This window comes from Geotrypetes seraphini, chromosome 4 (assembly GCF_902459505.1).
Source record: "Geotrypetes seraphini chromosome 4, aGeoSer1.1, whole genome shotgun sequence".
NCBI classification, from domain to species: Eukaryota; Metazoa; Chordata; class Amphibia; order Gymnophiona; family Dermophiidae; genus Geotrypetes; species Geotrypetes seraphini.
In genome coordinates, this window is record NC_047087.1 from 54,759,300 (window position 1) to 54,777,404 (window position 18,105).

An 18,105-nucleotide genomic window follows, 5' to 3' on the forward strand; every position below is an offset into this window, starting at 1 on the left:
TGGGGGGTTACACCCCCCACTCCTCCCAACACGGCAGCGCGATCCCTATTAAGTAGAGTGGGGGGGTCCCCCCCACACGCCCTGTCGAAGCCCTTTAAAAGGTTTTCCTGCGGCACACTGAAGTCTTGTGCTGAATTGTCAACGCTTGTTTGTTGGCGCACGTTTGTCCCATCACCCTGGTCTGCGGACCGGCGATTGAAGAACACTGGGCTAAGTCTCTTCTTGTATGTCTTTTGGCTCAAACTCCCTACCATTTTCATTGCCTTTCTCTGGTCCGCTTCAAGTCTTCTTGAAGTGGGGCCTCATCAGTGACCTGTACAGGGGCATCAACACCTCTTTTCTTCTACTAGTTATGCCTCTCTCTTGATACAGCCCAGCATCCTTATGGCTACAGATCCTCAACCACTATCATGCCAAAGATCCTTTCCCCATATGTGCATCTTCTTGTCTTTCTCTGGTCCACTTCAAGTCTTCTTGAAGTGGGCCCTCAAAGGTGACCTGTACAGGGGCATAAGAACATAAGAATTGCCGCTGCTAGGTCAGACCAGTGGTCCATTGTGCCCAGCAGTCCGCTCATGCGGCGGCCCTCCGGTCAAAGACCAGCGCCATAACTGAGACTAGCCCTAACTAAGTACATTCCGGTTCAGCAGGAACTTGTCTAACTTTGTTTTGAATCCCTGGAGGGTGATTTCCCCTATGACAGACTCCAGAAGAGCGTTCCAGTTCTCTACCACTCTCTGGATGAAGAACTTCCTTATGTTCGTACGGAATCTATCCGCTTTTAACTTTAGAGAGTATCCTCTCATTCTCCCTACCTTGAAGTGGGTGAACAACCTGTCCTTATTAACTGAGTCTATTCCCTTCAGTACCTTGAATGTTTCGATCATGTCCCCTCTCAATCTCCTCTGTTCGAGGGAGAAGAAGTCCAGTTTCTCTAATCTTTTGCTGTACGGCAACTCCTCCAGTCCTTTAACCATCTTAGTCGCTCTTCTCTGGAACCTTTCGAGTAGTACCATGTCCTTCTTCATGTACGGTGACCAGTGCTCCAGGTGAGGGCGCACCATGGCCCAGTACAGCGGCATGATAACCTTCTCTGATCTGTTTGTGATCCCCTTCTTTATCATTCCTAGTATTCCGTTCGCCCTTTTCGCCGCCACTGCACGGACGGCTTCATCGACTTGTTGATCATAACTTCCAAGTCTCTTTCCTGGGATGTCTCTCCAAGTACCGCCCTGGACATCGTGTATCCATGCATGAGATTTTTGTTACCTACATGCATCACTTTACACTTATCCACGTTGAACCTCATCTGCCATGTTGATGCCCATTCCTCGAGCCTGATTATGTCACATTGCAAATCTTTGCAATCCCCCTGCGTTTTCACTACTCTGAATAACTTCGTATTGTCCACAAATTTAATCACTTCACTTGTCGTACCAATGTCCAGATCGTTTATTTAGATGTTGAAGAGCATGGGTCCAAACTCAGAGCCCTGTGGCACCACACTGGTGATGTTCTTCCAGTCCGAGTATTGTCCATTTACCCCCACTCTCTGTTTCCTATACTCCAGCCAGTTTTTAATCCACGTGAGCATTTCACCCTTGATCCCATGGCTTGCAATTTTCCAAAAGTAGTCGTTCATGCGGAACCTTGTCAAACACCTTCTGAAAATCCAACACCTCTTTTTTTCTACTGGTTATGCCTCTATACAGCCAGAATCCTTATGGATACAGATCCTCAAATACTATCATGCCAAAGTTCGTTTCCCCATCCATGCATTTCAGCCTCTCATCCCCCCAGTCCATACAGCTCCCTCGGATCTCTACTCTATGTATTGAATTTTAGTTGCCAGACATTAGACTATTCTTCAAACTTTTGTAGATCCTTTTCACTCCCACCAAAGTGTTCACTCTGTTACAAATCTTGGTATCATCCGCAAAAAGGCAAACCTTACTTTTTAATCCTTCAGCAATTTCACTCACAAACATATTGAACAGAATCAGCCCCAGCACTGATTCTTGAGGCACTCCACTGCTCACTTTTCCTTCCTCCGAATGAATTCCATTAACTACTATCCTCTAGCATCTGCCTGTCAACCAATTTCTAATCCAGTTCACCACTTTCAGCGTTAACTTCAGCCCGTCAAGTTTATTCAACGTCCATGCATGCTCAGAGGCTCTCTAGATGTGGCCCCTCATTTCCCTCTCTCACAACAACTGCAGTTCTATTTCCCTCTAAATCCCAGCTCTCTCTCACTTACACCCTGAATCCCCTCCTTGGCACCCATATTCTGGCATCTCTCTCTCCCTCTCTCCACTGGCTAAGAATCTCTTCTTCCCTTCCCACCCTCTTCCTCTCTCTACCAACCCCTTGCTACCCCCCTTGTGGGTCCAACATCCATATCCCCTCATCCTACTCACCACCAGTTTTGCTTGCACCCTGAATTCCTTCCCCACTCCCCATAGTATGGCATCTCTCTCTCTCTCTCCCTCCCGCTCTCTATGAGAAACTCTTCCTTCCCAACCCTCTTTCTGACCTGGGTTTCCTTCTCACCCCCTTTTCCTTATACTTACTGGTCCATCATCCATGTCCACTCCCCTCCCCACACATACTTGCAGACCAGCATCTATGTCCCCTCCCCTCCCCCCCCACACACACTTGCAGTCCAGGATCCATGTCCCTTCCTCTCCCCTCCCCCCTTACAGTCTAGAATCCATGTCTCTTTCTCTTCCTTTTCCCTCCCCACAGGCCTAGCATTCATGTGTCCTCCTTCCCCCCCCCCCCAATTGTGGTCTAGCATCCATGTCTCCCTCCCCCCCGAGTCTGGCCTCTCTCCGACTGACCCCCCTCTACTCTGTGAGATGCGACATAACCTGCGGACATCCCAAAGCAGCAGTAGTGGTGGCAGTCAGCCAGCAGAAGCAGCACTGTGTACAGGTTGCTTGCGGCCAGCCCTGCTGGGGCCTTCCCTCTACCGTATCATTCATCTGCAGGAAGTGATATGGCAGAGAAAAAATCCCAGCAGGACCGGCTCTCAAGCTGCTTTTTCACAACACTGTCTTTTCCAGCCATCTGCTGCCACTGCTGCTTTTTTGGGAGGTTGCAGGTATGTTGGATCTCAGGTGGGGGGTTGGCTAGAGAGGGAGAGGTCAGACCCGCGTGGGGGGAGGAGGAGTGGACAGGAACAGGGGTGGGCAGAATTCTGTCAGGAGTAAAACATGGGCTATAGATGCATATTTTAAAAATTCTTTGGCATGTGTCCTATCGAGCAGGGACTGTCTCTTGCATGTTTAATATACAGCTCTGTGTAGCACTATAATAATAAATTCTTATTGTTGTTGAAGATTGGGAAACAATTACATCACTGCAGATGGAGCTGAAGCAATAGCCACAGGATTAAAAGTAAACAAATCCATCCAGTTTTTAGGGTGAGTGATGTTTGATAAGTAATGATGAGATATTTAAGCTTAATTTTGAAGTTGTCCTATTGTAATACTTAATATTGTAACCAAATGTCAAAATATTGTAATCATCCGAGAGGTAAGGGAAACCTAAATGAAAAAAAAAAAAAGTGAAGGGAATATGAGTTAAATACAACTGCTACTATTATTAAGGCCAATTAGTTGGCCCAGCAATCTGCTCTTTCCAGTCAGAAATCTGAAAGCCCGAAATCTCTTTGTAGAAATTGTTAGTATGCCAGGACATTATATATAATTCTGCTTTTAAAGTACAAGAACTAGGAATCTTCTTAGCTTCAAAGCCTACCTATAGTGTCAATAGCTAATGTTATTTGACTTCTGACCATGCAGTCATGTACAGAGGTTAGATCTATCTATCTATCTATATCTATATAAAATCCCTTGCTGCTCCTTGTGACCCTGGGTAAGTCACTTAATCCCCTCATTGCCCCAGGTATACTAGATAGAGTTTGAGCCCACTGGGACAGTTAGGGAAATATGATAAAGTACCTGAATGTAAACCACATAGGATATAAGTGGTATATAAATAATTAAAAAAGAAAAAAACATAGACCAGCATTTTGCTGTCCTACATTTCAGGTGCCTATTGCGGCCCTAGGGAGATGCCTAGGGCCACCTAGGGCCACTTCTGGGTGAAACCTCACCCATGCCTAGCACAAGCTTAGGTGGCCCTACGCGCCTCCTTAGGCTCATGAAACACCTCCAGTATAAGCTGCCTGCCTCAGGTTGTTTTGTTTTTTTTTTTTAAACGTGCATTCCAATTGGCTGATTAGACAGCAGTAGGATGCCTACCACTGCCTACAATCGGGACACCGTTTATAGAATTTCCCCTTAAATGTGTGCTCCTCTTCAAGCAGGCACAGCAGTCCTTGAAGCCATGTAAGAACCTCGAATAAAGCAAAAAATCTAACCCCTCCCCCACAAAACAATAAAGAAATAACTGGAGCAGATCAGCAAGACACCTTCATGCTTGCTTTCAGAAGGAAGAATTGAAGTGGGCAGCAGAGAGCTTGGAGAAGGAGGAGGAGCTGAAAAGCTGTGATTGACATCTTCTGCAGTATGCTCACGTGCACAGATGGACAACCCTGCAGTTCAGCATAACATCTCTATTGCACTGGAACATACAACTTCAGGTTCTTCTTTCGATAAGGCTTTTTGCTGTAGACCACATTTGTAGAATGCAGAGGTGATGACTTCTGTACATCCCTTTCCCTTCAATTACTTAAATTTATGGTAGTAAAATATTTTTGTTGTGGTTTAATTTAATTGTCTGGAATTTTTAGGCTTTGGGGAAACAGAATTGGTGATAATGGAGCACAAGCAATTGCAGAAGCTCTGCATGGCAACAGAAGCTTAATCTGGCTGAGGTAAAAGCTAGAATACAATTCTTTTTTCCATGCACAAACTATGCAAAACTAAGTTTTATCCTTAATTTACTGTTGTCTTTGATTTGTCTAGTCTAGTTGGTAATGATATTGGAAGTATTGGTGCTCAAGCACTAGCTTTGATGCTAGAGAGGAACACAGTGTTAGAAGAACTTTGGTAAGTACATATTTAAAATTGTTTTGTCTTAATTATGTATTAATGAGAAATCTTGCTATATCATTTTACAAACTTTCAAGATCCTGAAAGGCATAGATAAGGTAGACAGGGACAGATTCTTCAGACTGTGGGGAACAACAAGTACAAGGGGGCACTCGGAGAAACTGAAAGGGGATAGGTTTAGAACCAATGCCAGGAAGTTCTTCTTCACCCAGAGAGTGGTGGACACATGGAACGCACTCCCGGAGGTAGTGGTGGGGCAGAAGACACTACAGGGATTCAAAGAAGGTTTGGATAAATTCTTGAAGGAAAAGGGGATTGAGGGATACAGATAGAAGTAAGGATAGGTTTTTTTAGGGCAGGGAACACTTGACAGGTCATGGACCTGATGGGCCGCCGCGGGTGCGGACCGCTGGGTGCGATGGACCTCTGGTCTGATCCCGGTGGAGGCAACTTCTTATGTTCTTATGTTCTTATTGTTATTTCTTTACAAAATCATACTTTCTGTCCCATTTCTTTTCATGCTATGGGATGAGAGTCCAGGGGTGCTATCTTCTCTGTACAGTTCAGCATCACACTGTGGTTTCTTTTCTCCTTCCTTTGATAGGGAACTACAGAAACACCCTCTTCTCTGTTTGCTTTCAGAAGTACCTCAGCTCCCTTCCTATATATGGTGGAGATTAGTGAATCTCATTATTTAATAATCTTAGGTTCTAAAGCAAGTGTCTGTGGCATCAGTTAAAGGAATGCTTTACAGGGTAGCTCTAGTCACATCCCCAAAAATATTGATTTTTTTTTTGCCCACAAGGAAATATTTTTTCTAAAGTAATAAGATTCCGTATGAACCTAAGAAAGTTCTTCTTCACCCAGAGAGTGGTAGAAAACTGGAACGCTCTTCTGGAGTCTGTCATAGGGGAGAACACCCTCCAGGGATTCAAGACAAAGTTAGACAAGTTCCTGCTGAACCGGAACGTATGCAGGTAGGGCTAGTCTCAGTTAGGGTGCTGGTCTTTGACCAGAGGTCCGCCGCGTGAGTGGACTGCTGGGCATGATGGACCACTGGTCTGACCCAGCAGCGGCAATTCTTATGTTCTTAATACTTCAAAACTGAAATTTTATCATGAATAGCATCCTGAGATATTTCAAGAAATGTTGTAGGATCAAAATCCTCTGCAGCCTTCAGCACATCAAAAACCACTCCTTCTACCTCTTTTAGAAGTTTAGAAGGTAGGATACATTAGAAATAAGGATCTGATTTACATTTGAAAGTGATAGTACCTCCTTCAAATATTTTCTGACTAAGATCTCAGGAGAAAGCAATCCCATAACAGGAATATTTAATATTTGCAAATTGTTATACTTAAAACAATACTTAGTACCTCACATATATAGTGTAGAGATGTCTTCTTTAAGAGCAGTAGCCCCTATAGTCTCCAAAGTAAATACATGGAGCTGAAATGAACCTACCAACACTATTCAAAGAATTAAGTCTAGAATCTACTTCCTGAATTTTATTTGAGGCTTGCTTAGAAAAACTACAGAACTAGTTCACTGGTTTTCATATGAGAAAATGACTTCCACATATCTAACAAAGAAATATCTTGTTTAACTTCTTGATCATAAGATGGTTCACACAAATCCCCAGGATGGGAAGGTGGCATGGGGTTTGGAAAACACAGGGGACATTATGGTTACAGCAGTTGGATGTGTTGTCCTAGTTTTCAAATTGTCAAAATTCTGATCAAGAAGTCCAAGATCCTTACCTCCTGTTTTTCCTTTATCACCAATCTTTATGGACCCCAATTAAATTCTGGAAATGGAATTTAGCTACAACCAATTCATGCTGGTCTTGCATTAGGACCCCGGCACTCTCCTACATATGATATACGAATATCCAAATTTGCACACATGGGACCTAATTTTATATATGGCACCTGAAAAAAAATCAGCACTGGGGGAAAAGAACATTGCGTGGTATTCTATAAACCATCTTAAAGTTAGGCGCAGTTTATAAAATAGTGCTTATGCCCAGGATCCATCCCTAACTTTAGGTGCATCTATTTGCACCAATGGAAACATGCTGTAAATCCTCGCACCTAAAGTTAGTCATGGATGCCCCTTAGTCTATATTTGAAACACAAAGATAGGCTAAGTATTTATTCTTGGGAATAACTTCAATGATACCTGCTCAATCACATCCCAAGCAACTTCCTCCTTATAAGGTATTTATTCACTTATTTTTTCAGATATGCAGACATTTGTAATGATTTTCATGGACCTCAGACCACCCACCTCCACCGTTATAATATGTGTTTTAAACGGGGAGAATTGTGAGTATAACTCCTCACCGGTCCAATTTTAAAATCTTTACTAAATCAATCTATTTTTCAATTTTTCAATCTTTTAGATCAATTTTCAATCTGTTAGATTCATAACAACTTGAGATTGTACTTATCTCTAAATGCAGCACTAGGACCCGACATGTTTCGCTTCCGCTTTGTCAGGGATCCATGCTGCGAATAAACAATATCTCAATCAGTACAATATAAGCAATATCCTACTTTGAAAACTATTTTTATCCCATTTTTACATTTACTCACCATAAGCCGCTCATACACCCCGCTCTAAAGTTTAACAGCAAGATGGCGTCGTCGTCTTTGCTAATGTTATTTAAAGAGCTGTTAATACTAAGACCAACCCCCCTACGTCACACTCTAATCCAATCATACTCAAGATGTAAATTTAAAGGGGAATCCCCATCCAAACACCCGGAGAATCAATAGAGCGTAGACCACTCTATTTCAGCATTTAAGCCCATTGGCTCCACCGTATTGAGCCGATGGATCCACCGTTGTTCCTTAACATTCAAAGCTGCTTCACTGTTTCCACCCACCCTCCCTTCCCCTATGTCATCAATGATTCTCCATCTTAAATCTAATATGGAATGATTAAACTCCAAGATATGTTGAACCATCGGAGCCTCTCTCTTTTTATTCTTTATACGGGACTTATGCTCTGTTAAACGAAGCTTCACAGATCTGCTAGTCCTGCCTATGTAAACTAGATCGCAGGGGCATATGATTGCATAAATCACTCCCCTGCTATTGCAGTCAGTGATGGATCTTGACTCTATTATTACATGTTTTCTTGGCACCTCCCACCTCATCCCCTCAATGGTGTTTTTACACCACTGACACTTGCCACATGCCTGATGCCTACCCTGTTTTATTTTTACATGATCATGAAATTTCTTAAAATTTAACAATCGCCCAGGAGGCACTGGCATATATTGAGTCTTCATCCTAGTCTAAAAGAGTTTCCCATGATAGCGTTTCAGAGGGGAAAAACCATTGGGCAATTGTTAAATTTTAAGAAATTTCATGATCATGTAAAAATAAAACAGGGTAGGCATCAGGCATGTGGCAAGTGTCAGTGGTGTAAAAACACCATTGAGGGGATGAGGTGGGAGGTACCAAGAAAACATGTAATAATAGAGTCAAGAACCATCACTGACTGCAATAGCAGGGGAGTGATTTATGCAATCATATGCCCCTGCGATCTAGTTTACATAGGCAGGACTAGCAGATCTGTGAAGCTTCGTTTAACAGAGCATAAGTCCCGTATAAAGAATAAAAAGAGAGAGGCTCCGATGGTTCAACATATCTTGGAGTTTAATCATTCCATATTAGATTTAAGATGGAGAATCATTGATGACATAGGGGAAGGGAGGGTGGGTGGAAACAGTGAAGCAGCTTTGAATGTTAAGGAACAACGGTGGATCCATCGGCTCAATACGGTGGAGCCAATGGGCTTAAATGCTGAAATAGAGTGGTCTACGCTCTATTGATTCTCCGGGTGTTTGGATGGGGATTCCCCTTTAAATTTACATCTTGAGTATGATTGGATTAGAGTGTGACGTAGGGGGGTTGGTCTTAGTATTAACAGCTCTTTAAATAACATTAGCAAAGACGCCGCCGCCATCTTGCTGTTAAACTTTAGAGCGGTGTGTATGAGCGGCTTATGGTGAGTAAATGTAAAAATGGGATAAAAATAGTTTTCAAAGTAGGATATTGCTTATATTGTACTGATTGAGATATTGTTTATTCGCAGCATGGATCCCTGACGAAGCGGAAGTAAAACATGTCGGGTCCTAGTGCTGCATTTAGAGATAAGTACAATCTCAAGTTGTTATGAATCTAACAGATTGAAAATTGATCTAAAAGATTGAAAAATTGAAAAATAGATTGATTTAGTAAAGATTTTAAAATTGGACCGGTGAGGAGTTATACTCACAATTCTCCCCGTTTAAAACACATATTATAACGGTGGAGGTGGGTGGTCTGAGGTCCATGAAAATCATTACAAATGTCTGCATATCTGAAAAAATAAGTGAATAAATACCTTATAAGGTGGAAGTTCCTTAGTCTATATTGACATGTGTAATTTGAGGACTGCCCCCAATCCACCCATAACCCTCTCATTTCCATTCCCTCTTTTTGGTGCCATCTGTAAATTGAAGGCATGGCTAAGACAACTGGTTTCAGCTCCTGTGAGACCTTTCCTTGAAATAAATGATCAAATCAGGATCTTGCTCAATTCTAATCATGTAGAACAGTTCTTCACACCAATAAGTTTCTGGTCCTCATAGCCTGAGTATTGAGGGTGCATAATGAAAGCCCATGCTCTGTTTGAAAAGGTTTCTGGAGTTCTTCTAGCTGCTAGGCTTTTTCAGCTTAGTAATCCAGCCAACACTTTTTTTTCCCCAGGATCCCTTCAACTCCCTCGTCTTTCCTTCTTTGGAGCTATTCCTGCCCAAGTCAAAACATATCAGAATTTAGGAAAACAGCAGGGTTGCAGCAGCATGGACACTCACATATACTTAGTAAGGCTTTTAGGCCTTTGCAGAAAACTCTGGAACATATGTTGTTGTGGAGTTTAGCAAAGACTTGTAGCCATCTTTTGAATTTAAGAGAACAGCTGTTCCAAGTAAGCAACTCTGTTTTATCCATGAATGGAAGTTTCCAATGCCAAATATATATTTTTTTAATTTAGCGCACAACTTTTCAGTAATAGCTCATTTACATTCTAATTTTGTACCTGAGACAATGGGAAGAGGGGGGGGGGGGGGTGTAAGTGAATTGTCTGACAATCCAAAGAGTAGTAGGATTTGAACCTGATTTTGCTGGGTGCCAGCCAGCTATTCTAACTACTAGACGACTACTTCACTCTTCGGATATTAAAAAAATAAAAACAAAAATAATTGTGTCTTTATAAAGAAAGACTCTGGGCTCCTTTTACAAAGGTGCATTAGGGCCTTAATGCTCGGAATTGCGTGCGCTAAAATGCTGCGCGTGCTAACCTCTACTACCTTCTCTTGAGCAGGCGGTAGTTTTTCGGGTAGCGCACACTAATCTGGTGCGTGCGCTAAAAACGCTAGCGCACCTTTGTAAAAGGAGCCCTTTGTAATTTGAAGACCGAATATGGTTTCTAATCTGATCTGAAGAACATTAGAACATAAGAAGTTGCCTCCACTGGGTCAAACCGAGGTCCATCTCGCCCAGCGGCCCGCTCCCGCGGCGGTCCATCAGGTCTGCGACCTGTGAAGTGGTTTCTGACCACTTCTATAACCTACCTCAAGTTCTATCTGTACCCCTCTATCCCTTTATCCTCCAGGAACCTATCCAAACCCTTCTTGAATCCCTGTACAGAGTTCTGGCCTATCACTTCCTCCGGAAGCGCGTTCCATGTGTCTACCACCCTCTGCGTAAAAAATAATTTTCTAGCATTTGTTCTAAACCTGTCCCCTTTCAATTTCTCCGAGTGACCCCTAGTGCTTGTGGCTCCTCTCAGTTTGAAGAATCTGTCCTTATTTACTCTCTCTATGCCCTTTAGGATTTTGAAGGTTTCTATCATGTCCCCTCTAAGTCTCCTCTTCTCCAGGGAGAACAGCCCCAGCATTTTTAACCTGTCAGCGTATGGAAAATTTTCCATACCTTTTATCAGCTTAGTCGCCCTCCTCTGCACTCTCTCGAGTACCGCCATGTCCTTCTTAAGGTACGGCGACCAGTATTTAACACAGTACTCCAGTTGTGGGCGCACCATTGCGCGATACAGCGGCATGATGACTTCCTTCGTCAGGGTTGTGATACCCTTTTTGATGATGCCCAGCATTCTGTTTGCTTTCTTTGAGGCTGTCGCACATTGCGCCGATGGTTTCAGTGATGAGTTGACCATCACCCCCAGGTCCCTTTCCAGGTTACTCACCCCTAGCAGTGTTCCCCCCATTTTGTAGTTGAACATCGGGTTCTTTTTCCCTACATGCATGACCTTGCATTTCTCTACGTTAAAACTCATTTGCCACTTTTTTGCCCAGTCTTCCAGTCTCGTTAGGTCCCTTTGTAGGTCTTCGCAGTCTTCCGTGTTTCTAACCCTGCTGCAGAGTTTGGTGTCATCAGCAAATTTGATAACCTCACATTTTGTCCCCGTCTCCAGATCGTTAATAAATATATTGAATAGTAGAGGTCCCAGCACCGACCCCTGCGGAACTCCGCTCGTGACCCATTGCCAATCTGAGTATTGGCCCTTGACTCCAACCCTCTGTTTCCTGCCCGCTAGCCAGTGTTTGATCCATCGGTAGATATCCCCTTGCACCCCGTGGTTCCACAGTTTTTTAAGTAGCCGTTCGTGAGGTACCTTGTCGAAGGCTTTTTGGAAGTCAAGATAAATGATGTCTATGGATTCACCCTTATCCATCTGACTGTTTATTCCCTCAAAGAAGTACAGCAAGTTCGTGAGGCACGACCTTCCCTTGCAGAAGCCATGCTGGCTCGCCTTCAGTTGTCCATTGTTTTCTATATGTTCGCAGATTGTGTCCTTTACCATTGCTTCCATCATCTTTCCAGGAACCGAGGTCAAGCTCACAGGCCTGTAGTTTCCCGGGTCACCCCTTGATCCCTTCTTAAAGATGGGCGTGATATTTGCTATTTTCCAGTCCTCTGGGATCTCCCCAGTTTTTAGGGAGAGGTTACATATTTGGCGAAGTGTCTCTGCTATTTCGTTTCTCAGTTCTTTTAGTACCCTTGGGTGGATGCCGTCCGGGCCTGGTGATTTGTCGCTCTTTAGTCTGTCTATCTGTCTGAGGACATCCTCTTTGCTTACCTCTAGTTGTACCAGCCTTTCGTCGTGTTCTCTGTTTATAATCACCTCGGGTTCTGGGATATTGGATGTGTCCTCTCTGGTGAAGACCGACGAGAAGAATTTGTTTAACCTTTCAGCTATCTCTTTTTCCTCCTTTATCGCTCCTTTCCTGTCTCCGTCGTCCAGTGGTCCCACTTCCTCTCTGGCTGGTTGTTTCCCTTTCACATACCTGAAGAAGGGTTTGAAGTTTCTTGCTTCTCCTGCCAGTCTTTCCTCATATTCTCTCTTTGCCTTCCTGACCTCTCGATGACATTCTTTCTGGTGTCTTTTGTGCTCTTTCTAGTTTTCCTTTGTTGGATCCTTTTTCCATTTCTTAAAGGATGATTTCTTGTCGCTTATCGCCTTTTTAACCACAGATGTTATCCATGCTGGGTTTCTAGTTCGATTTTTTTTGCACCCTTTCCTAAACTTTGGGACGCACAGGTCTTGTGCCTCGAGCACTGTGCCTTTAAGCAGTGTCCAGGCTTCCTTTACGGTCTTCACCTTCCCTGAGTTGCTGCTGAGCTTTTTTCCTACCATTTTCCTCATGTCCTTGTAGTTTCCCTTTCTGAAGTTGAGTGCTGTCGTTTTGGTTCTTTTCACCTTTGATGTTCCCATGTTTAATTTGTACTGGATCATGTTGTGATCACTGTTCCCTAATGGTGCTATTACCACCACTTCCTTTGCGGGTCCTTCTAGCCCGTTGAGGATTAGGTCTAGAGTGGCATCCCCTCGCGTTGGTTCTGTGACCAGCTGCTCCATGAAACAGTCCCTTATCGCCTCTAGGAATTTAGTTTCTCTCGTGCAGTTTAAGTGCCCAATGTCCCAGTCTATTCCCGGATAGTTGAAATCCCCCATAACTACCACCCTTCCACTTTTGCACACCTGCCTCAGTTCGGCCTCCAGTTCCAGGTCGTTTGCTTCTGACTGTCCTGGTGGGCGATAGTACAATCCCAATTTGATGTCAGCTCCTTCCCCTCCTGTTAACTTAACCCATAGTGACTCCAGACTGTCTGCCCTTATTGTTGTTTCTGTTCTGGATGAAGGAATGGAGTCCTTTATATACAGTGCTATTCCTCCCCCCTTTTTGTGTGCTCTGTCCTTCCTGTAGAGTTTATACCCTGGAAGGGCCACATCCCATTTGTTGTCCTCTGTCCACCATGTCTCTGTGATTCCTATTATGTCTATGTCCTTATTTCCGGCTATAACTTCTAGCTCCCCCATTTTAGTCCTTAGGCTCCTAGCATTTGTATATAGGCAATTTAAGTCCCAGTTTGTTACCTTTTCTTTTGGATCTACTCTTGATTTGTTGCTCCTGCTGGTCTCCTCACGTGTTGCCTCCTGTGGTGTGTCTATCCCGTCCTCTGCCCGCTTTTTTGTTCTTTGATAGCCCTCTGGGTCCTGCTGTTTCCTCCTTGTCTTGCTCTTTATTTCTAGTTGCCTCTCGGCAACCCCAAGAAGGGTTACTTTCAAAAGCTAATTTTAAAAAAATCATTTAGTCCATAAAAAAGTATCACATTATTTCATTTATGTTTTTGTTTTATTTCTATATACAATCCTTTGGAATTTGGCTCCATTATTGTTTATATGTTAATTATAATTTTAAAATCATTTTTCTTCTTTCTGGCAGCCTGGAAGAGAACAGAATTGTAGATGAAGATGCATTCTCCTTTGCAAGAGCACTTTTCAAAAATTCAAGCTTGAAAGTACTAAAGTAAGACTGACTTTTATATGTATGTTTAAAAGGGCTAAATACAGACAAGTATTACTAACTGCATGTAAAATGAAATAATAATATTAAAACCTTTTGCAGCTTGCTGGAAGAAAAATGTCAACTGACATTCCAGCTGAGTCTTGTCAGCCTATGCTGGCATCTTATGGATCATTCACAAGTGATTTGATCAGATGACTTCACCAACTTGGTCATCTCTTCTTTCAGTACACAGGATGATTTTAGATCCTCTATACCATACAAGTGTTAACTGGTTATGGATATTCAAACCTAGTGAACTTATTAAAAAACCTATCTATTAAAATATAGTGTGCTCTACTCGTACAAGCTATAAACCCCATTATCTGGCATGCATAGAGGAGTAGGCAGTGTTGGTTAACTATACCGTTATCAGAGATCCCAGCTGTTTCCTGCAAGAGCACTCCCCCACCTCTCAGAGATAGCATTATGCAGGGGACAGGAAGTGAAGGGACATTGTGGGAGTGTACATAGCAAGGAGAGAAAAGTTGCTTCTCTCTTCCTTTTATTTATCCTGCTCTGTCCTATCTAGGAAACAGGAAGGAAGAGGGTAATACTGGAGCAGAGAAAATCTGCTTTGCTCCCTAATCTAGTCTTCTATCCCATCCTCCCCAAAGAGCCCAGGATGGTCAATATGCACAATATACACCCCTAGCAGCTAACTCCACTGGACACCCCCTGAACCATCATGAATAGTACAGGTAGCCACCAGGAGGGTTCAAGGGGGCCCGACATGAGGGATTGGAGTCGGAGGGGGGTTAGGATTAGGGTTGTGGGGGTCTGTCGGGGGTGGAATTCAGTCTGCAGCCCGGGAGCATCAGGCCATAAAGGTCATCTGTGACGCAACCGGAAGTTGCATCAGAGACGACCTTTCTTGCAGCCACACATAACTTCAACACCCAAGCTGCTCGTAGAAAGCAAATTTAGAAATTGCCTTCCGCGAAGGTAAGGGGCAGGGAGGGAGAAAGGGAGGAAAGGTGGGGTGGAGAATAACAGTCGCTGAAGGGACCTGGGGAAGGTGGGATGGAGAGGAACAGACGCTGAAGGGAACTGGGGAAGGTGGGGTGGGGAGGAACAGACACTGAAGGAAAGTGGGGTAGAGGGGAACAGATGCTGAAGGGAACGGGGGAAGGTGGGGTAGGGAGAAACAGACGCTGAAGGGAACTGGGGAAGGTGGGGTAGGGAGAAACAGACGCTGAAGGGAACTGGGGAAGGTCGGGTGGGGAGGAACAGATGCTGAAGGGAACTGGGGAAGAGACAGATTCCAGATTATGGGGGGAGCAGAGGGAAGAAGATGGGTGCCAGACCAATTGGGGGGGGGGAGGTGTGGAGGGAGAGATGGAAGGGAGAGGCACAGTAACAGAGCATATAGAAGAGACAGAGAAGGCACAGTGGATAGAAGGAAATAAATGAGAAGATGAGGAAAGCAGAAACCAGACAACAAAGGTAGAAAAAAACATTTATATTTATATTTATTTTATTTTTTTGCTTTAGGATAAAGTAGTATATTAGTTGTGTTGATAAAAATTTATAAACAAAGCCCTGCCAGCTGAACATCTCTTTCTCTAGTTCAGCAGCCAGAATTTTGATTTATAAGGAAGGAATAAGCTAAATATTGCAGTTCTGAGGCTTGTATGGATGCTGCGACAGTGATCACGAGGACGGGGATGGGGTGGGAACAGTGGTCGCGGGGATGGGACGGTGACGTGAACAAATTTTTTTTCCCGTTTTATTCTCTAATAGGATTCTTTTTTCTTTATATCTTTTTGTTTACTAGTCTCTTAGAGAGGCATAATCAAAACATACATCTAAGTCCGATTTGGACATAGAGTGCTAGTCGCCCTGAGTTGGCAGCGGGAAAATGTCCATTCTCGAAAAGTACATCTAAAATATTTTTTTTGTTCAAAAATCATCTATCTGTATGTCCAGGCGTTTGATTTTCCAGACCGCCACTAGACTATCTTTATACCACATTCTCGACCAAAAATTCATCCAAGTCCCAAACTCCCAGAACAAGACCTTTTAGACATGGAAGGGGCCAGCAATGTAGGCCTGGGTCCTCCTCTGAGGTTCAGTAGCGCCCCCCCCCCCCCCCCCGACTATTTAAGCCACCTCTGTGCAGCTCTACTAGGCTTTCTTATAGCAGGTGCTGATGTTCCGGAGGCAGGTATGTACGTTTTTATTCTGAACTTTGTGGGGCTGCAATGGGGTCAGTGAACATGGGGGGAGTGTGTGTGTGGGTCTTTACTTTGTCCCTGCAGTGGTTATCTGGTCACTTTTGATACCGTTTTGGCACTTATACCTGCTTTTACATTGTCTAACTCACAACATATAAGTTTTGCCTAGGAATTTTCGTCAAAAATTTGATTATCCCTGCAGGATGACTAAATCTAGGTCAGCCCACATCCTGCCCTAACCACTCCTCCAGAAACACCCCTTTCAGCTCTGGGCACACAGCTGGATTCAGAGGCCTAAAAAGTCCCTGGATACATCCAAAAAGCCATTTCAGTTATCGGCACTTGGACAACCTGTCTTTTAGAACAACCAAGTGCCGACTTGGGCAGGTTTTTAGACATGTTTAAGTTTTGATTATGAGCCCCTTACTGTTTAAATGACAGTTCACCTAAATCTCCGGGATTCAAGAAAGAAGCAGAATCTTAGAATATTGCATTTTTATTCTAGGTAAACAAAATGAACTGTGCATTGATAAGCCTAAGACTTCGCTGAATGTCCAGCACTCTTAGAAACATAGAAACATAGAAAGATGACGGCAGATAAGGGCTACAGCCCATCAAGTCTGCCCACACCATCGACCCTCCCTTTTAAGTCTAATGTCCCATTTAAGTAGATTTGTAAGAATGCCATTCTACTGCCCCGCTCTTTCAAGTCTATACCCTATTGATCCTATCCTTTGGCTGACCCTCGTAGGGATCCTACATAGGTATCCCATTTATTCTTGAAGTCTGGAACGCTGTGTGCCTCTATCACCTGCATTGGAAGCTTGTTCCAATGCTCAATCACTCTCTCCGTGAAGAAGTACTTCCTGGCATCTCCACGAAACTTCCCTCCCCTGAGTTTGAGCGGATGACCTCTTGTGGTCGAGGGTCCCTTCAGGAGAAACCGCCTAGAAGTCGCAAGATTGTGGCGGTATAGAAGAATAAAGTTATTATTATTATTAAACTAGAACACCAGCTTGAGGTTGCCTGTGAGGTACACATTATACAGGAATAACATAAATGGAACCAAACCTGATTCTCCAGAGTTCACAGTGCAGCTCTTTTATTTTCACTATTTAAAATATGAAACAATAAAATATTTTAAGTTGGAAATACCATCTGCATTTTACTTGCTGATAAGAGGACTCACTGACAAATCTGTTACATTGTTGTACACAGAAATAAACAGCTTTAAATTTAATTTCTCCCCGCCTCCCACTAAGTGATTGCTGTTGGATAATTTTATAAAGACTAGTGCTTCCTTGCTTTTTTCATTAATTAAGTTGCTACATAGCAAAGAAATTTAAATGTCAAAAATAATCAACTCGCATATTTGCTGATTTGTTCTTAACTTTTTTAGGCTCTCAAACAATGGGGTTACTGAACAAGGTGTCCTTTCACTACTTAAAGCTCTTGAGCACAATTGCACTGTTACATCAGTCTGGCAAGTATTACATTTGTCCTAACCTTTTAGCCAATATTCAGCCCATGGTGGCCAGTGATTATAACTGTACTGACTACCACAGGCAGAACTTATTCCAGATATTCAATTCCAGGTCTAATCCAGGTGCCAGAATTGAATATCCAAGGCTTGCATGGTTACTGGAAATTATCTGGGAACCAGCCAATATTCAGGCTGATGCCTGGATAATAAGCAATGGATGCCAGGAATAAGCAGTGGATTTCCCCAAGCCATCTCACTAATGGCCTATGTACTTCTCTTTTAGGATATTATCTAAACCTTTTTTAAACACTGCTAAGCTAACTGATTTCACCACATTCTCTGGCAATGAATTCCAGAGTATAATTACACATTGTATGAATAAATATTTTTTCTGGTTTGTTTTAAATCTACTACTTAGTAGCTTCATCGCATGCCCCCTAGTCCTAGTATTTTTGGAAAGAGTGAACAAGCTATTCATATCTACCCTTTCCACTCCAC

The 18,105-nt window shown here is 43.3% G+C and overlaps 1 protein-coding gene across 1 annotated transcript in view; it reads left to right on the forward strand.

Annotated features, from left to right (window-relative positions):
• NOD2 (nucleotide binding oligomerization domain containing 2) overlaps positions 1-13,915 on the forward strand; it is a 127,974-nt gene extending 114,059 nt beyond the window's left edge. The window contains exons 8-11 of the mRNA XM_033942886.1: positions 3,345-3,428; positions 4,763-4,846; positions 4,938-5,021; positions 13,828-13,915. Of these exons, the coding sequence (XP_033798777.1) occupies positions 3,345-3,428; positions 4,763-4,846; positions 4,938-5,021; positions 13,828-13,915 (340 nt within the window). The remainder of the gene's footprint in view (positions 1-3,344; positions 3,429-4,762; positions 4,847-4,937; positions 5,022-13,827) is intronic.
• The last annotated feature ends 4,190 nt before the right edge of the window (positions 13,916-18,105 follow it).